At 41.2% G+C, this 21,500-nt stretch overlaps 1 protein-coding gene across 1 annotated transcript in view; it reads right to left on the bottom strand.

Moving 5' to 3' along the window:
- The window catches only part of TOP1 (DNA topoisomerase I), an 87,041-nt gene that overhangs the window by 24,085 nt on the left and 41,456 nt on the right, over positions 1–21,500 (bottom strand). The window contains exons 4-10 of the mRNA XM_090286406.1: positions 19,659–19,782; positions 18,408–18,463; positions 15,637–15,732; positions 14,575–14,650; positions 10,856–10,962; positions 3,992–4,107; positions 376–497 (exon numbers count right to left, since the gene is read on the bottom strand). Coding sequence (XP_090142532.1) covers positions 376–497; positions 3,992–4,107; positions 10,856–10,962; positions 14,575–14,650; positions 15,637–15,732; positions 18,408–18,463; positions 19,659–19,782 — 697 coding nt within the window. The remainder of the gene's footprint in view (positions 1–375; positions 498–3,991; positions 4,108–10,855; positions 10,963–14,574; positions 14,651–15,636; positions 15,733–18,407; positions 18,464–19,658; positions 19,783–21,500) is intronic.

Below are 21,500 nucleotides of genomic sequence, written 5' to 3'. Positions count from 1 at the left end.
AAGTACCTAAAGCAAATAAGCAAGAATCCAAGAGGGACTGGGACACCACACTGACATCTCTCTGCAAGAGCAGACAGAGCACAGCCCCACAGAGAGGAACTCTCCCTTTTCAACTGGAGCTGAGACTTCCTGTTTGGCCTAATCTAATAAACTCCCTCCTACAGCCGTATGACAGCTGCGAGGAAAGAAATGTAAGCATTCTCGCTGGACAGAAACCCTATATAACATAGTAAATGAGCAGGAAAAGAGTACCTTTAACATAATACAAATCATAAACTCAAATTTTCTACCTGGGGATTTGTTGTAAAATTACAGTTTATTACTTAGTAGTTGATCAATATTTTTTGCAAGGTGCTAGAATATTAGTACATATACCTTTCTCCAGTCTTTAAAGAAATTTTTCCTAAATATTTCCTTAGTAGTATATTCATGGTCGAGCATTTTTGCAAAGAACGTAGCTACTTCTTCTGCTTTGGGGCTCAGCTTCATGACTTTACCTAGAAAAAAAAAGTGGTTCCAAAAATATAAGGTATAGTATTCATGTTCTGAGTATAAACACTGAGCTCTGGAGAAATCTGCTTTAATAACGGTTTACCTGCCCAACGTATATAAAGGTCTGGTGACACATGGTAACAGCAACAAATACAATATTCTGATTTCTATCTACTTATGTAACTGTCCCTTCTCTTTAGCAGATATTTACCTGGGTCATTCTCTGGAGACTATTTCAGTAAATTGTTCCCAGGTGCCTGCTCAGGACAGGGATGACCTGGGGGAGGCCCAGTCACTCTTCCTTTTCCTTTCAGCAAGCAGGGTCCTTTACACCTCTTCAATGGTTTTTAAAAATCAAATCCTCAGAGGACTCCTGCCACTGCTAAACTAAGCAGCTTCTGTTCAAGAAGGGGAGGAAAGGATAGGGCAGGGAGTGGAAGAAAGGAATTGTGGGGAAAAGAAATAGGCATCTTTCTTCTTTAAGGTTAGGTGGGTGGAATATGAATAAAAAGTATATATCCATAGCAGGCAAGCCCAGATATCCCATATGAAAAGCCTAAGTAAGATCTTCCTCTACAACCTTGCTCCTCAAAGTGTGGCTCACAGACCAACAGCTTTGACATCAAGTGGAAGTCTGTTAGAAATGCAGAATCTCAGGCCCCACCCAGACCTGCTGAATCAGCAGGTGCATTTTAACAAGCCCCACGTGGCTTGTGTGCACACCCAAGTTTGAGACACATTGCCCTGGAACATGGGCACTGGGAGGCTGCCTCATTCGGGGAACCAGGACCCCTCCAGACAAAACGGATGACTGGGTCCTCGGCATAGTATGCATGTCGGGTAAAAGCCTTTCTCAAGGAGTCCTGATGCTACACAGCATTCAGTAAATCTGAATGGGGCCTTGGGGTTTTGTGTACCTTAAGTAGTTAATAAAGGAAAAGTACTTGGGAGTTTAATCTACTTTTCAAATACAGTACTTTTAACAGTACCGTTAGGGCCCATTTCCATTAATTTCTTGAAAATCCAACTTTACAATACCATCCATGGCATAATAATTTGGCTATATTAAAAACAGGTTAAATAATATACCACTGCCTTGTTATTACACAGGTACTAGTAATTCATCAAGGATTTTCACATTTATTACAGAAAACTAAAACTTAACCAGAAATCCAGCTCATTTCAAAACTCAGAAGACATCTTATCTCACAGATGGGAGGTTACTGTCCCTGACTGTAGGGATGTAGGGGTGTAAGGCACTGCCATGGTCCACAGCAAGAACCAGCTTGGAAGCCACATAACTTAAAGGGCCAACAGGTGGCGCTGCTTCCCCCTTAAACGCGAAGAGGGCAAGGGATGAGGATGAGCTGCTGGCTTGCAAGGCCCTTCTGCATTTCGGCAGAACTCCCTGATTCAGGTCTGAACCACAGTTGCCAGTAAAGTTGTAACATGCTTCTAATGTAAAGGAAACCATTAAATCACTAAGAATAAAATAAATAAAATAAAATAAATGGCAAGAAAGAATGTGAACTGTTTTCAGGTCTGTTTGGTATTTTCTTTTAAATGGAGACTCATCGGGCAATTTTACTGAATTCTGTCCCAACAGAGGAAGCAATTTTGACAGCTCCTGTTTTAGATGAGCCGTCAAAAGGTGAAATCACAACTCCCAGCAGCAGCGGGGGGGAGGATGACTCGAAGGTTCCCGGCAATGGTAGTGCTTTGTGCGAAAGGCTGACCTCCAGAAAGAAGAAACTGCTGAGTCAGAGCTGAAAACTGGAGATTCTCAGAGGCAATTCACTGCTTCAGCCAGCCCGTGCCCCACCTTGCTGGCAGATTCTAAAGGAGCCTGAGAATTCTCTTCCCTAGAGAGTAGGCAGGACTTACAGAACCAATTTGAACTAGTGAGACAAATGCGACTTCCTGACTTGCTGCAGAGTGGGAGCTTACATAATCAAAGGAAATCAATTCCAGAGGAAAGACTGAGAAAACACTATAGCCTTGGAGCTGGAGCTCCTATCCTGTGATGGAGGACGGGGCAAGAATGGGGGAAGGGACTATGGCGGCCAGTTCAGGCTGTGGCTTCCAATCTTGAGAAGAGAAACCTAAACACTAGGGAATCTAGATTCCCCTCAAATCACTTTGAACCTCAAGAGTGAGGCTTGACCACTTGACCTTTCTAAAGCTCTCAGTAACCCCAGACTAGTGCTACAGAATAACTGTACTTCATGATTGTCTTCATCAAGGTCCTAGACTCTTTCTTTTCTTAATGGAGTTAAGGCTTTGAGTCACACTGAAAAGTCTCCAGAAATGACCCCCTGTGAGGGCGGAGAGAACTTTGTCCTGTGCTCCCCAGTGAACACAGGCCAGAATGTTTATCCGGTGCAAGCAATTGTCACTGAGGCTATGCAGCCCTGCTAGAAACACCATGAGATCAAGGATTCATCAAGACTGACCACTGCTGGGTCTCGGTATCTGAACACACACAGTGAATGAACAGAGTTTAAAAAAAACTATTCCAGTTTGTCATTCAGTGTAAACTATCACCTTGACCTAAGAGCACCGTGGCCCTGAGGCTACTGCTGGTGGACGGAGGTGCACCGGAACTGAGTGTTCACCACTGATCTTTCAGCAGTTCTGTGGAGCGTTTCTCAAAGTTTGGTCAGCAGACCAGTTGCTTCAGAAGCACCCAATACCACTCCACACCTATTAAATGGGCTCAGATCCACCTGGGGTTAAGCGTGTAAAAGTTTGAAGAATAATGCTGCAGCCACTGCTGGACAGAAATCTTGGAATGAGGGAAATCAGTTGAGCATTACTATCTGCATACTGCTACACGGCCAGTAGGAGGAGTGTCAAAGACTACTCTCAAATTCTTCAACCCAAGGACAGTATATGATAGTTAATGGACAATTCTGAAGGTTCTCTGAGAACTAGGCAGGGCATGTCTTCGAAGCAGCTCTGAGACTGGACTGCACATACAGCAAAGGCACAGTGTCCTGCTATGCTGAGTGAGTGACAGACACAGAAAAGCCCTACCTAGAGGCTGATGGCAATCCTCAACCAAACACTAGTATTATTTCTAGTGATGAGTAGCTTGTCAAATGTGCATTATATTGCTAAAATAAAACATTATTATTCCAGTAAGGCTTTTCTAATAATTCTTACAAAGAGTAGCTCCTTAGAAATCAAGTTCAGATAAAAAAAGCATTTAGTCTGTGGATCCAGTACTATGAGTTATGTAGAGGAACTGTTTGGAGACCATGTAGCTAAGACGTTAACAGCCCCTTTCTTACGGCACCTTTTCAGCAGGAAATAGGTCTTTGAGAGTTAAGTAAGTAAGTACCTTATGACCCTTCCCCCAAACCATATGATGACAATAAAACAAAATGAAATAAACAAAAAGGATTACACAGCACAGAATCCTCCCTAGCTTTCTATTCCTAAAATAGAATCAGATTCTTTTCTAGGCCAAGAAATGGACAACCTTGTAACAACTCACCATCATAGTAAAACTTGACACTCTCTGGAAGAGGCTCATATGGTGGAGCAAATACAGGACCTTTATGTTCTAGGAATTTCCACTTGATGCCCTCAGGATAACGCTCTTCTTCCCACCTTTAGAAGACAAGGTACAATCTCACTTAGTGATCACTTTACCTACTAATAGAGGTTATCACCTATTAAATGCCAAAATCATTATCTCTTCAATTGACTGATGCTTTAGAATGACTCAGAACCCCATGTTCAAGGCCTGGATCAAAATGACCAGCGTCTTTCACAACAAATAAGATGAAATGGACAGAAATACATGTCAACAGTTTGTTTCAAAGATATTGCATACAAGAGGTCATCGTCACTCAAGGAGCTCAGCAACAAGTGGGGCTATGGAAATGACAACAGTTGTGCTATCACAATGGTGTAACAGCAAACCACAATGGAACATGTGACATTTATGCTGTTGATACATAAGAAAAGGCCTCCTGGGAGTGATGCCAGTTGAAGGTATAGAGGAAAACAACCCTATGAGAAAGTACATAACGGAACAGAAGACTGGGAAATTATAGTTCAGTTGAGTTATATTGAGTTTATGGTATTTATTGGTTATCCAGAGCTACCTAGCAGACAATGATAAGTGAATATAAATTTCAGTAGAAAGAGCTTTTAAAAAACCTTTTTATTTTAAAAATCATCAAATACAGAAAAACAAAGAATGATACACAGAACACCACATACCATCACCTATATACAAAATTGTTATTATGCTAAATTTCCTTTCCCCAAATCATTCAAAGTAAATTGCAGCTATAATACCTCACCCATAAACATTTCAGCAAACACCTCTATAAAAATAAAAATATTCTCTCTGTTAGCTATAAAACAATTATCACATGTAACAAAATTAATAATTCCCTGGTAGCATTCTAATACCCAGACCATATTACAAACTTTCCAATTATATCCAAAATATACTTAATAAACTCAAATCTAATTAAGGACTATACACTGCAGTTGACTGACATTTCAAAGTCTTTCTTTCTCTAGAATTAGGCAGACTGTCTCGCCACCACCACCAACTTGTTCTTTTTAAGAGTCAGTCATCTGTCCTGGAGAGATTTAAAACTTCACAGATTTTAATCTTCACTTAAAATAAAAAGCCCTACGGTTCTGCAGAATCATTCCAAAGGCCAATTATCTACACTCTATTACATGTACTTCACATTATCTTCCAATTCCAATGTTTTAAATAAAGTTCAGAAACATCAAATAAAAATAACATGTATCAAACTGCGTGCTATAACAATAGTATACTATAAAATCAGAATAAATATATACAGTCAAATCATTTTTGACAGGGTGCCAAGATCATTCAATGGAAAGAGGACAGTGTTTCCAACAAATGGTTTTGTGAAGACTGGATTTATACGTGCAAAAGAATGAAGCTGGGCTCTTCTTTTAAACTATTTACAAGAATAAGCTCAGAATGAATCAAAGGCCCAAACATAAGAGCTAAAATTATAAAACTCTTTTAAAAAAAATAAGGAAAAGGCTTTAGAACACTGGATTCAGCAATGCCTTCTTAGCTATGACACCAAAAATACAGGCAACAAGAGAAAAATTAAATTGGGACTATAAAATTTAAAACTGTGCATCAACCGAAGAGGAAAAAAGCAATCCATGGAATGCTTTGCAAATATTGTGATAAGGGGTTAATACCCAGAATATATGAAGAACCACAAATTCAACAACAAAAAATAACCCATTTAAAAAATAGGCAAAGGACTTGAATAGACATTTATCCAAAGATACACAAATGACCAATGAACATCTGGAAAAAAGCTCAACATCACCTATAATTAGGAAAATTTAAGTCACACCCACCAAGATGGCTATTATTAAAAACAAAAACAAACTAGAAATAAGTGTTGACGAGGATGTGGAGAAACTGACGCTCCTGTGCCCTGTTGGTGGGAATACAGACGGGTACAGCTGCCGTGGAAAACAGCATGGCAGGGCCACAAGAGTAAACACGGATCTACTAAACGATCCAGCAATGTCATTACGAGGGATTATGACCCAAAGAACTGAAAGCCGGTATTCACACAAATACGGGTACACTAATGATCACGGCAGCACTATTCACAACCACCAAAAGGTACAAACTAAAGTAGATGAATGGATGAACAAAATGTGGTCTATCATTCAGCTGCATAAAGGAAGGACTGTCTGACACGTACAATATGGATGAACCTCGAAGACACTATGCTCAGTGAAACAAGTGCGTCACAAAAGGGGAGATGCTGTTATGGTTCCACTTGTATAAGGTACCCGGGAAACCACACTCACAGAGACAGAAAGCGGAACGGTGGAAAAGAACACAGAGGAAGGGTAGGATGAGGAAGAGTGATTTTCCATAGCGTTTCCAGTTTTTAAGGTGAAGAGAGTTGTGGAGATGGATGGTGGCGATGGGCACACAACGTGGACGTACTTAATGCCACCACTTCACTGAAACTTGAAAATGGTTAAGATGGTAAGTTTTATGTTATTTTACCACAATTAAAGATAATTTGAAAAAATAAACCTCAAGGTCACGATAGTAATACAAAGATATTAGAAAGAACATTAAACATCCTCTATGACCAACCTGCCACTTAACAGCTATGAAACTGGCAGGATCTCCCTACTAGACGCTGGCATAAAAAGGCCTAGATGCAAGCCCTGGCTGGTGTGGCTCAGTTGGTTGGTGTGTGATCCCAGAAACCGAATGGTCTCAAGTTCGAGTCCTGGTCAGGGCACATGCCTAGGTTATAAATTCAGTCCCTGGTTGGGGCACGTGCAGTTGGGGTGCATGTGAGAGGCAACCTATCAATACTTTTCTCTCCCTCATTTTCCCTCCTTTCCCCTCTCTCTAAAATCAGTAAACATGTCTTCGGGTGAGGGTTTTTATTAAAAAAAGGCCTGGCCCTGACCAGTGTGGCTTTGTTGGTTGGTGTCGTCCAGCAAATTGAAAGGTCACTGGTCCACTTTCTGGTCAGGGCACATGCTGGGGGTTGTAGGTTCGGTACCTGTCAAGGCGTCTATGAGAGGCAACTGATTGATGTTCATTTCTCACACTGATGTTTATCACTCTCTTTCTCCCTCCCTTGTCAGACAGACAGATAGATAGATAGATAGATAGATAGATAGATAAAAATAATAATTTTAAGAAGGCCTAGATGCAGGAACCCATTCAAACCCGAGTCTATTCTTCTCTAAATCAGTTTAAACAGAACATATCTCCCAACAGGGTGATATCATTGGATCAACAGCTCTCCCTGTACAAATGTCTCTGACAGTACTGTTGCCCGTTTAGGCCCCCATCAATGGTTCACAACAGAATTAAAACAAACAAACAAACACGCAGACATCAAAATGACTCCTCTATGGCTGGCTTGACTTACTAACTCAAGTTAGGTATAAATTTGACAATAAAATGTGCTTGGATAAAGGAAAGTGGGAAAGTGCTAGAAATGTGTGTACGACAGGAGAGTAAACATCCACAGACTCTCTGAAATCAAATTCCCTTGCAGTTAACAAACACCCCACAGTATACATTGTAAAATGCACATTTAATTTTTAAAATTTTGGAAATAAAGGTCACATGCCACAGCTTTCTGGAAGCTAATCTATGAAATCAAGGACAGTTTCTCTGGATTGAGGAGAATGTCAATTCATATTTCATTAATTTCTTATCACTCTTATTCATTATAGTCGAGTCCTGGTCTTTCAACACAAATTCCCTACATTATAATCCTTTGAGTCATTTTGCTAAAAAAAAAAGACTCAAAACCCCACTTAAAGTCACCCCTAACACCAGCAACAAACTAGTCTCAAGGTCTTTTGGGAAAGAGTCACCTGTATAGCATAAACATGGGCCCGATGTTCTAACAGGTCAGCCCTGACACAAAAGTGTACTTGACTGGAGGACCAGCTGAAACCCTATACAGCTACACTGGGCACCAGTTAAAATAGGGGGATCTGGGTTAAATAGATTTTCGTGGAACTAAGCCTGAGCATACTGCTGGCACTTGTAACATTGCTTCTGTGGGGAAAACATGATACAGTGAAGAAACCCAGAGGGATCGCTACCATTTCCCCATCCCCACCATTACCAAAGAGAGGGAGATAGAGATCAGAGTTCACTTTTGGCAGGATAAACAAGTCTGCAGACTCTGGGGGGAGCAAAAGATCTATACATTGGCCAAACTAGTCAAGTGCGTAATTCTTTTAGTGAAACAGCAAGAGGAACAGTACAAAATGAGAGCATCTGCCATTCAAGTTCCCTGACTACACTGTCAACGGCTGTCACTGAGGACGGGATCATCGTCTTGAGAGTGTAAAAGGCATCCAACGGTGACAGAGGAAAGGGCAAGTTCTCAGCTAAGAGGCCCATCATTCCTGTCCTCTACTTCTAAAATGTACACTGTACCCCGAAGCACTGTGCTTAACAATCAGACCTGAAAGCACAGAGGCTCCAGCAAAGACTGCTTAACCCCACAGCAACCACCCTCAGTTAAAGACTAACCAGTCCCACTTAAACAAAAAACAAAACAACAAAACAAAGGTCAGTCTCTCAGAATTAATGTGTAGCAACACCAATAAGGACTTCAACCACAGAAGTAAAATCAGGCTACTAGACCCTTCCAGGGTACCTAATTTCACACACATACAAGGCTAGGCCAGGAAAAAAAGAGGACTTCAGGGCCCAGCAAGAGCCAAGGCTACAAAGGAAGGGGGAAGACAGTCCAGAGCTGGTGATGGACAAGGCAACAAACTTGTTCATTCAAAAGAACACAAACCCCGGCTGGGTAGCTCAGGTGGTTAGAGCATCAGCCTGATACGCCAAGGTTGCAGCTTCGCTCTCCAGTCAGAGCACATACAAGAAGCTACCAATGGCCCTGGCTGGTGTGGCTCAGTGCACTGAAAGCCAGCCTGTGAACCAAAAGGTCACAGGTTCAATTCCCAGTTAGGGTACAAGCCTGGGCTGCAGGCTGGTCCCAGTTGGGGGCATGAGAGGCAACCGATAGATGAGAGCTAACTAATCGATGTATCTCTTGCACATTGATGTTTCTCTCCCTCTTTCTCACTCCTTTCCCTTCGCTCTAAAGATAATTATTTTTTTAAAAAGCAACCAATGAATGCATCAGGTGGAACAACAAATCAATGTTTCTCTAAGATCAATTAAAAACAAAACGAAACAAAAAAACAAACAAAACAGAGCTCCCACCATAGAACCTGGAGCAACAACAGATGAGTTACTAACCATTCTCACAACTCCCAATAATAACCCCTGATTTACACAATTACTTCATCTAAAAAACAAAAACAAAAACAAAAAACACTCATTTTATCAAAGGTCATAAAAACCTTTCAATATTCTATCACTGAAAAACTTCAATTAGTTCCAGAGAAAAAAAATGAAATAAAATGAAAAAAGTAAAAATACATCTTTTGTTTTCTGACCCTGGTCTCTGGAAAAGCCCAGGATTCCTTGGCTCTCTGGTCTTTGCCTACACTTTCCTTTAACCCCAGGTACGGTCACACCAACAATGCCAGTTCCACGGCTGTGCTGGGCACTTGCGCCACTGCAGCTCCGCTCCTCCCTGGTCACTGATCTTCCCCACTTTCCTCAGGTGCTGGGGAGACTGTTTTTCTAAATTATAAATCCACAGGGCAAATGCTACCCAACTACGAATAGTGGTTGCCTCGAAGCTGGAAGGGAAAAATGGGAACGGGAGGGAAAGAAAACTGTCATTTTTCCCTAACTTCTATACCTCTGGATCATTCGAATTTTTAAACATAGATATTAATCATGTATTACTGGTGTAGTGGTGAAATAATATAAAGTTTTAGGTAAAATCAGTATTAGAAAAAAAATGCATGCTTATCTCAAAATTTTAAACACCAAAATTTATTAAGTAGAAAATAAAATTTCCCACCTAAATGCACTTTTCAGAAGTAACCTCTGTTATTGCTAAATTGTGTGACTCTGCTCCACAGAGAAGGAAGATGCCTGTTTTCTCACAATCGAAACCCTAGATGTTCTGATACTTATTAATCTTTTCCAATCTAAGAGACATTAAATAGAAAGATGTATCATTTATTATTTTTCTTTGTGCCTTTAATACTTGTGAGGTTGATCATGTTTTAAGATGTTTACTAATCATTTATTTTCTTTAATGAATTGTCTGTTCCTCACTTTCATCTTATCACTCCTTTCATATTTGTTTTAAAAGATCTTCTTTTCCATATTAGAAATCTCAGCTCTATGCATCGTAAGTATTCTCCCGTAAGATTTTTTTTTTTACTGGCATGCGTGCGTTCGCCATATAGAAGATTTAACTCTGATGTACCAAATTTATTAATCTTTTCCTTATGGCTCTGGTTATACATATGTCATGCTGCAAAGGGATTTTGCTATTCTACAATTGTAAAAATATTCACCAATATTTTCTTGGAGAGATTTTTTTTTTTTTTAAAACAGGCAGTTTTCTCAAAATTATTTATGGAATAATGTATCTTACTTAAAATAATCCCCCAGTGTTTTGAATGCAATGTTCTTCACATGCTCAATTCCTATATATGTGTAGGTCTACCTCTGTAGTACATTCTGTTTAACAGGCTGGGACCTAGTTTTGAGATCCAATAGGAGCTAGTTAATACTTTCACTAGGACCTGGGAAACTTATTGCAAACTGTTATTCTAGAAAGGTTCTTTTAAGTACTTCCCTCCTCCCTCAAATATCAGGGTATTTTTAGTAACTCGACATTATTGCTTAATTAGGTTGTGGAATCAAAGAGCTGACATTTTAACCCAGTGCTGTTACCATTTCCACTTCTGCTCCTCTTCCTTCTTCGGCTTCTTTTTCTTGCTATCTGGCTCAGGAACTTTTTTATCTTTATCTTTACTCTTGGGTTTTTTCAATTTACCGTCCTACAAAGAAACATGGTGAGAAAGCACTTAAACAAGGACTAGTTGCATTTCTACAAGTAGTTTGGGGCCCATTAGGAAGAAAAACTGGAATCCTGGACATCAGAACTAGAGATATTCTGAGGTTCAATCCTCCCTATTTGACAGATGAATAACAAATGTGCTCGTGCTTTTCTCTAGAGCAGTAGTTCGCAAAACTCCCTGACAAATAATTCCTCAAGAAAGCAGGTAAAAAAGCGCTCATTCTGCAGAGAAAGGGCCTGGGAGACTGTATTTGCTTTAACCTCAGGTAAGTGTGGGAAAGTGCTGCCGCTGTACAGAGTAGCCCATGTATCGTCCTCACTTGTTTTTAAATCTACTCATCCTTAAACTTCTTCTAACACTACCAAATAATGGCTATGTGAGGCTTTCTCTTAGACGCTTAATATACACTCTGAAAGGAAATTCCTCGCTGAATCTAGTGGGGAACTTTCTATCACTGTTGTTTGCATACAGTCACAAACCAGTAAGCAAGTATTTGGGAGGTCCTAGAATGATTACTGCTTCTCACGGTGGTATTTCTTTGTGGCTCTGACCTTAGATGAGCTGTCACAATGGCACAGAAAGAGAGCATCAAACATAAACAAAATCAATTCACCAATACAGGAGATAAATCTCAAAACATACACACACCTAGGCAAAAATGTGTTATTCAACAGGTGGGGGTCCCACTCAAGAGAACTGAAACTCTTCTGAAGATATTTTCCTTCATTCTGACTACTCAGGATAACTAATCTTTATTCGACAAGTTTTATATAGCTATGAAAGGTGGTTTTGAGTTATGTTGAACTCAATCACAGAATTGCAGAGCTTGAAAGAGCTTTATAGACAGTTTGGTTTGGCCCCTTCCAGTTACATTCAAGGAAACTCTGAAATCAGAGGTTTTATTACTTCCTCCAAGTCACATCACTGGTATTGACCATGATGGAAGCCCAAGTTTACCAGAAAAATAAAACAATGTGACTCATGGGAATGACTGGAACATACAAACATTCCAGGACTAGCTGATAGGATGGCAGCTAAGAAAAACTCAGGATCTATAAGTAAATGACCTTTGGGTACAACAAAGAGGAAAGACTACAATACCACACATTGAAAAATAGGAGTGGAGAATATAAATGTATAAGCATGTTTGTGCAGAGAAAGTACTGGAGGATCACATTAATTCGAGAGAATGTTTACTGTTGAGGCTGAAACACACCACAGGAAAGGGAAATGTTTTTCAGTAAGACAGTCTCTGACTGGCTTCTGAACAGGCCTGCAGATGGTTCCATCAGGAAACTACTGGCTACACTGTGTATTTTCAGACCTTAAAATGGGATAATCAGTCACTGAGAGACTGCGGAACAATTCCCAGAAATGAAAAACACACAGCCAGCGAGTGAGGTTTAATGACCAATCTCACCATCTGGGGTCCTTGCCACAATTAAGACTGTATTAATTCAGTCTTTCAGCCTGAACTTTTTTTTCTCCCCCTGTAGAGAGAGTGCTGAATGGAACAATTAAAAAAAGAGCAGAGGAGTTGACTGTTCTTTTTTTCAAATGGCCTAACAGTTATGACTAACCTCTTCCAAGCTCCAGGAAAGGTATTACAGTAGTCCCTCTCTATTTCGCAATTCACTTACCACGGCCTCACTGTATCGTGGGATTTTAAAAAATATTATATTTAATGATTTATCGTGGATTTTTTGCTGTATCACGGGATTTTGTGGTACTGTATACGTATGTTGTTAAAGTAACATACGTTTAAGAGTGTAGAGTATGTTTAAGAACATAAGTAGTGTTTATATAAGTGTGGAAAAGGTTAATAAGGGAGTGGAAAGGTTAATAAGGGACTGGGAATGGTTTATAAGTGTGTGGGAAGGGTTTATAAAGCCTTAAAATATATATAAATACTAAAATAAATGTGAGGTTCCTACTTCGCAGATTTTCACATGTCACGGGGGTGGGGGGGGTGTCTAGAACGTAATACCAGCAATAAGTGAGGGAATACTGTATTGTACGTAAAGGCAACATAAACATAAAGGTGATCTAGAAAGCATGGAGAGCTCAGCTCTACATTTCTTTATTGACTAGTCTGATGATCTACATGAAAGTAGAGGGACTGACTACCATAATCACTACTCAACACTTCACTATTAATTTTTTGAGTTGGTTCTCATAAACTTGAACTTCTGCCAAGACCAGATCGTCAGAAAAACAACAATTCCCTAAATTCAGGACCCAATCATCTCTCTAGGACTCACCTACTCATTAATATTCTTAATACAATTTCATTCAAGACACTTCTTATGGAGTTAAAGGATTAGCAAAGCCCCCCAGGAGGCTAGATAAACAGCTGTTGTGCTGGCTCATGGGATCAAACCCCAACTTTGTCACTTAGTAGCTGTGTGACCTTAGGCAAATGATTTGACCTCTCTATACTCCAATTTCTGCATCTGTAAAATGCAGATAATAGTAGCAATATTTGTCTCTTAAGGGTTGATCTATGGATTAAATGAAATGATACATGTAAAGTGTTAAGAATAGTGCCTGGCACACAGTAAGCACCTATTACATTAAATTTTAATTATTACTATTAATCTTATGCCATGATAGATTACCCTCTTAAGACTCACTGCCCCTCACTACGACTGTCTGTCGCTACTGGTGCCACTTCAATCTATTGTCTTTATGCTTGTGAGTCCACTTTGCCCAAGGCAGTGGACTAACCTCAAATGCAGCATAAGACTTAAAAAATCACTCAACCCCCTTCTCTTAGGGGAGCGCAGGATTAAGACCCCTGTGAATTTCTGGCCTGTTTTACTTGAATTACTTGCTAACAACTCTCCAGTATAAGAAATAGGAAGTGTCAAAAGGAGGAACCATATTATTATATGTAAATCTACCACAAGCATCAAACAGAACCCTTAGAAAAGTACTTGAATCGAACTGAGATTTTCAAGGAAGGCTTATAAATCAGGAGAAGCAGGGAGAAGAGCGTGTGTCCCTCACACAGGGGATGTGCACTGCGTGGGCGGCAGAAAGCCCTGAAGCACAGAAGAACCATGCAGAGAAGAAACACAGGAGGTCAGTGTGACGGGAGCAAAGCAAACTAGGGAGGAGACACACGATGAAGAGCGGCACAAGATGTGGGGGCCAGACTGGGCAGAGCTGGGGTATAGCTCGGATTTCATCCTGCGTCCCAGCAGCACCCGTTAAGGGGTGTTCAGAAGGAACGGCTGCCCAAAGTGAGGGATGAGCAAGCTGTTAGATAGGAGAGTGCACTAACAACATTCTTAGGGAGGACTCTTCTGGACTGGAAGGCAGATACAATTTCTTGTTTCCATGTCCTCTGTGTGGGAAGAGGGCGGGGTCTCTCTAAGAGCCGCATTTGGCAGCCCGGCTATGGGCAGACACCCAGGAAGCCCAGGAGAGATCGTCACGCTAACAGTGCCACAGCCACTGTACACGGGTGAGTTTTCTGCTACAGCAGACCAGTTAAATCCCTAAAACCCATTTGCCTTCCAAAGTTATTTTATGGAAAACTCCCTACTCCAAACTCAAGCCCCAGAGGGCCTAAGTCTCTTTACTAACCTCTTCTTCCTCTAGTTTTCGTTTCTTCTCTTTCTTGGTATCTTCTGTTTTAATTTTCTTAGGTTTATAATCAGCACTAGAAAGGGGAACATGAATATGCAGTTAACACAACGGTGACTCAGCAGTTCTCAGCAACAGGATTAGGACCCCCTGACTGCTTCTGGGGGCTTCTGGGGCAGGCGTGGTTGATATCTTTCTTGGCTGAGCATGCTAGTCAAGAATGGGACAGAAGAAGAAGGCCAGACCAAAGCCCAGTGGTTACAGCCCTACAGAGTACAAAACAAACGACTTTCTCCTGCATGCAGGCCTGGGAGGGAAGTGGAATGCAGGGACATACAAACACACAGAGGACGCCACCAGAAGATGGAAATCTGGGACCCTACAGTGCAGGAATGGCGGCCACAAAGTAACGGCTGGCTCCAAGGGGCAGGAAAGAAATGGTGTATGACTTCTGAATGAACACAAATGAGCTGAGTATTTCCCTGCTCCCTTTCCACCCACCACTTTCCACCATAAATCCTCTGTAATAAGCTATACAAGATTGAAAATAATGAATAGAATTTAACCTCACTGACTGACACTGAGTAAGAGGTACATGTAAGCCTCAAATAACTGCTGTAATTAAGAACAATTTTATTATTTTCCTATACAGTGAAACTTCACTTAGGATGTACTGACAGGCACAGATCCTAGGAGAAATTGTTTTACCAGGGAAAACTCATCTGTCGTTAAGTGATGATAAACTTAAGGTAACTTAAAGAATTTAAACATTCTTCGTGAATTCTGTTTCATGTGAAATTCCTACAATATGCATTACCTTTTTAATAACAAAAATGGAAATATGTAGTCTCCCTTTAAGCCCCAGGTACACTACCTATTTTCCTGGAGAACCCTACTTCTCATAATTCCGGGAGAAATCAAGTCACCCAGCCCATTCATCACAGATTCCAAAGGAGTAAAAGTCAGTGCAGTTTTTCTGCGTATCGCAGAGACTTACAGCACATGTAATTCTTTAAAGAATTCCTTTTTGTTTTCAAAGTCAAAGTAATAAGAAATACTCACTCATCCTCATCTCGAGGTCTCTTTAATGGCTTTATATCGTCTTTAGGAGAAGCAAAATAGCCATCATCTTCAGGTTCATCTTTAATTCGCGGCGGACTAAAAAGAAAAACCTTGTCAGTTAATGAGTGCTGGGACATCCACATGAAGGAACCCGAAGGAGGGCAAGCTATCGCACTGAGAAGCAGCCAACAGAAGGACGACCACACACATTTGTACATGCTGATCACAAAGGTTGTGCACGGCACGTTTTCTCACTCAGTTCTCACTCTAACCCTGTGAGGCAGACAGCACTGTCCTCATTTTACAGAAGAACAGGCGTATTCACGGTTCGGAATCAGGACTCCTCACAGTAAGTCAGTTTTCCTTCCCGCTACATCTCGGCTGCGTTTGCCGGCATGACCCAAACCACAACAGGAACAAACTTAAATTGAATTGTTTCCTCACTTCACATGAAGCATACACTTTGTTTCTGACCCCAGGAATGATCCAAACTGATTATTCTAGAGGTCCAAAAGCTGAAATAGGTTTTACAAGGAAAGGAATAAAAATTTATTTCCCAAACTTGGCCCTAAGGAAAATAACCTTAGTTACATGGGAAAATAACCAAGCTGACATTACACACAAGGGCACATGCTAAATGAGACATGAGAGACGCCCAGGAGAAACTCAATTCATTCTAAGCCAAATCTAGTCTTTGTCCAATGTCCTCCTTAGATTTATTTACTTGATACACAGAAGAGTGCCTTGCTTTAACTTTATTAAAATTTTTCCTTCCGAATATAAGAAGATAATTCTCTTAGCCCTGGCCAGGTGGTTCAGTTGGTTGAAGCATCATCCTGCACACCAAAAGGTATCACAATCAATCCCTGGTCAGGGCACATACCTAGGTTGCAGGTTCGAACCCCAGTCAGGGTGCACACAGGAGGCAACCGATCAATATTTCTCTCTCACATAGATGTTTCTTTCTCTCTCTCTCTCTCTCTCTCAGATCAATAAACATATCCTCCAATGAGGATAAAAAAAAAAAAAAAAAAAAAAGATACTTCTGTTAGACAACTATCTTGAACCGAAAAGAGGAAGGAAGAGGTGAAAAACGACAGGACCAACAATCCCCATAGCCCTCGGACGTCTCCCGTCCTGGCCCATCTCATCAGAACGGCACCGCCGACAGCCAGAAGCACTCCCAGAGCTAAATCAGTCAGTACAGGGAACGGTCTCTGGACACGACGCTTCCCATCTCTGAGAGGCCCAAGGGACAAGCTCACAGACTCAGCTGCAAAGGGAAGTCAGGAGTGTCACAGGGTTTTACAAGGAGACACCCCTCCCCCTCAAGCTGCCTGGGTCTTTGCTTACAACAGAACTAGATGTTTACAGAAACCGGCTTTCCTTCCTTATCTGCACACTCCCCAAACGCCAGTCCCTACAGCTGTCTCCCCCACACCACAAAAATGAGTAACATAGACCCAAGGGTGCAAAATCTCCCAAAGCTTTGTGCCAGAAAGAAAGGAACACCACCATTTACCCAACCAGTAAATGCTAGACCCTATTATTGTTGCAGGTGAAGTAAGAAGACATGCAAAGTGTTACTAGGCCTGAAGATGCTCTAAAACAATTGATCAGAAACCTGGGTTCCACCCGGGGAAGCATCTGAATTCTCTGCAACGATACACAGGCGAGCTAGCAGGCAGCCCAGCAAAGCGCATGGAGAGCCCCTGCCTCAAAGCGTGTGCTCCGAACTGTCTAACCCAGAAGGCCTGAAACCGAACCCAGGACTACACCAAGTCCAAAGAGTCTATTCATTTCTTAGTATTAGTTTAATAAAAATCCCAGGCAGTCAGTCTCCTGGCAGAAAATAGTCTCCCTGTGCTCAGTCACTTTATCTAAGAAATCAGATTGTCTAGGGTAGACTCCAGTGAATTTTATTACCCAGCATTCCTAGAGCAGTTACAAAACACGCCTGAAGAGGGCTCTGGCTTCTCCTAATCTCCGGGACCTGGAGAACATGGCATAGTTTTCAAAAATGTTCTCAAACGAAACTGAAAGTTCAGTTTCAAGGAAGCAAAACTTTCAAAACACTCTGTCCTAGTCAAGAATGCAAACACTTCCAACAATTCCTAGTAAATCCATTCTGTCATTTTGTGGAGCTGAGGGAGAACATATGACCATAAACTTCTGGTTTTTTGAGACTAGAGGGGACTCTCAGGCTTATTTTGAGAAGTTGAGGCTGATGAGGAAAACAGAATCGTAATAGCAAAAATAGCACAGGAAAAGTGACCTCTAAACTATGTGTACTTTCCTTTCCTTCCAGAAAAGATACATATTTCTACTCAAATTTACTCCTTTCCCTAAAATGTAGGTCAAGTAAGAGTCTACAGTTGAGCCTCAGACTATTACTAATAATTACTACTGAGTATGACGTTTCTTTTTGGGATGATGAAAATGTTCGCAAATCAGGTAGTGGGGAGGATGTGCAACCTTGTGAATACACTAAAAGCCAACCAACTGTACACTTTTAAAAGGTGAGTTTTATGGTATGTAAATTATATCTCAATTTTTAAAAACTTCTTCCTGGCAACCTTCTCCACTCAAAATAACTTCTGGGCAATGTGCTGCTCAGTCTCACTGAATGGCACTCCAGAAACGCTCACGCTGGCTCAGTCCAAGTCCCCTCCCTGCCAACTCCCTCAGTGACCTGGAGGTGGCCAGGTCAGCGTGCCCGGGGCAAGCTCAGCAGCAGGACACCGATGAGGGGACGACGCAGGGAGCCTCACCTCGAGAAGCCGTTTTCCTTCTCCTTCTTTATCTTTGCATCCCCAGAGGCTCTCATCTGAAAGGTAAGACAGCAGGAACTGATCGGCATCTTGAAAGGACCACGTGTGAAGAAGCCTCTTTTATTTGGAGATATTTGGCCTCAACTCTTGGGGCATTGGGATCCCTGAGTGACTCTTCTTGTTGAGAGGGTGAACTGGAAGTTTTCCTATTTTTCTAGGACTCATTTTTAGAATTCGTCAGGGTGAGTTTTCCAATTCACTGAGAAAAGTTTCCCTTCAAAAGGGTAGCTTTTTATCTTTAAATTATGGCAGGTCCCCACCCTCAGCAAATACCCTCCATCTCTCAAGGATTTGCCCTTGGCAGTGCAGAAGAAATAAAAGCAAAACAAAACAAAAAGAAACAGTCTGTTTTCTGCAAAAGTATGCTCACAATCCTCTCCTTCAACTTTCCATTTTTTCACCTGTCAGACTCTTAGGTCTTTCAAAAACCTTCACACATACATACACAAAGGGATGGGGACACGGACGAATATATCTATACAGAGTATCTCAGGAAGAATAGAAAAAGAGTCTAGTGGCTGCAGGGATAAAAGGGAGATGTATTTTTCACCAAATTCCCTATTTCACATTCTCTGAGTTTACCAAATACAAATGTTACATTTTCAAAAACTAAAATGAAAGCAAAATTTTTTAAAAGTCAGTGCCCAGCACTCCTCATCGGCAGCCAGAGGAGCCCGGCCATTCTGAGAAGGCTGTACTAGCCATGCTGGCATCAAAAGTCAGAAGAGGCACCAGCATCACCAAATTTTCACTCAAGAAGAATCTTCAGGGTGTGGCAGGGGAGAGCAACGGGGGAAAAATGGGACAACTGTAAAAGAACAACAATTAAAAAAAAAAAATCTTCATTCAAGAAAGAACATAACATTAAGCCTCTTCCCTCTAAGAGAGAATTCATTTTCCCCATGAAAGAAAACTGACATTTCCAGAAACACTACATCTTTGATGTATCCATTTGCCATATAAAATAATGATATGAATAGATATGATACTGTAAATACAGTGGCAAAAGGCTTTGGTTTTCATAATTTAAGAAGACTATGGTTGACTCTAAAGTCTACTGACAAAGACCTTTTCCCTCAAAGGCCAAGGGATCTACTGTGCATTGAAGGTACTTTCGTACTTGTTTTAAAAAGTAAACAAAATGAAAAGTTGGTCCCACATCTCTTGCTCCCTGACAGGAAAGTTCTGTACCTTTTCCTCCTTTCGTTTTTCCTTGTCTCTGTCTTTATGTTTGTCTTTATGTTTTTCTGAACTTCCATCTTTGTGTTTGGTTTTCTCCTTCTCTTTGTGTTTCTTTTCAGAATCTTTATGTTCACTGTGAAAAATAAGACACAAGGGTTAGCCCAGAGCAGGGACCACAAGGGTTCATTTCACAAGATCAACTCACAAGATACCGTAAGATAACATGAACCATGGAAACTTACAATGCTTTAAATAAACAGTCCTGACAGAAGGTTCAAGAAGAGGCTTTTGTCTACACGAGTCTTTATCCTGTTTGATGTTTTTATTTTTTCAAAGGAGCAAAGAAACCAAATAGAGAAACACAGCCATCCTAAACAAACCAGGACACTTTTTTTCAAGTGTAAGAATATATAGCAGACTCCACTGTACTTCTACAACATCCTACCAGCAAAAAACGAAAATGAAAACTTCAACTTGGGCATTCACATCATCATGGACCATTCACCGAGACTGCGCTAGGTGGCTCTGTGCCAGACGTGAGACATATCACACATGGAGCCATGCCAGGGCTCTGGTGCGGTGAGCAGCTCAGCACTGTGGATGTTTCCTGCTTGATTTCACTCGGAAAAGTCAGCTACTGCTGGATGGAATTTATAAATCCTGCTTGGTCCTTTCCTCACAGTAAGGAAAGACTCATCTAAAAGCAAAGGCATGTCCTGTGCTCGAGGTTTAAAAGCCTTGTTTTTAAAAGGGTTTGTGGACACACTGGTAGCACTGTAAAAATGCATTGTTCCTCTGGAAAACAAAGTATGACATTCAAAGCAAGAGCCATTAAAATGTTCACACCCTGAGATCTAGCTCCTGGATATTTCCCTTTGGGAAATAACATTACACAAAGATGTTCATTTTGATCCTTCCCGTACCAAGAAGCAAACAAAAATAAATAAGCCACCCAAAACCTAGATACAAGTTAGTGAGTAACAAGAGGAAGAAACTGTGATATACTAAATTAGGTAACTTATATGCTATAATGTACAAGTCCTACAAGTATACATAGAAAATGTTTATGACAAATGGCAAAAGAGGAGTAAAGCTGTCTCTCTGTAATCGAGGGGGGCTGGTTCCAGGAACACCACCTCCTCCCAGCGCAGACACCAAAATCTGTGCATGCTCAAGTCCCTTATATAAAATGGTACAGAACAAAGCATACGCATATAAAATGACTGCACCTACATAAAAACATGCATGTGGACAAAGACTAAAGAGGCAATAAGCAAAAATCACATGCTGTAGTTAAGGTGCCAGAACACTGGGTGACTGTTTTCTTCAGTGCATCCAGCAGATGGTTTAGGAACGTTGCTCACATCAGCAATATATTCCACAAGGTAACAAAAAGAAGCTTGAATTCAAGTGCTAGGAACTGGGGAGGAGGGGGGAGGAGTCCATCCCAGACGCAGAACAGCTGACAGGGACAGTCAGGCCTAGGGCAGCATTGGCTCTTCCCTTTCCACCAAACTGCATTTCCCATCTGTCACATTTAACACCTTCAACCCACAAAAAAAGATTTTACCAGCAGTGAGCTCATTAAGCTTTGTCCATCCCATGGAGTCTGTCTAAAAAGATCTGCCCAGCACACTTGGCTACACTGGAGGCCAGAGATGGATAAACAAATGATAGCGGCCAGTTAGGTGAGAGCCACAGGACCGGGGTCAGGAGAGCATCTGCTATCACATACATCTCTGCACACAAAGGGAGCCCCAGCTGAATACAGGGGTTTGGGCAATAAGCAGCCAGAGAATAGAGAAACTAGAAGAAACAGGACTACAGGTGAGGGAAAAGCCAGGAACTGTG

The sequence above is a fragment of the Furipterus horrens genome, unplaced genomic scaffold (assembly GCF_987537825.1).
Source record: "Furipterus horrens unplaced genomic scaffold, mFurHor1.1.pri manual_scaffold_8, whole genome shotgun sequence".
In the NCBI taxonomy this organism is placed as follows: Eukaryota; Metazoa; Chordata; class Mammalia; order Chiroptera; family Furipteridae; genus Furipterus; species Furipterus horrens.
The sequence above is the reverse complement of the archived record's forward strand: the minus strand, read 5'-3'. Positions and strand labels throughout refer to the sequence as shown.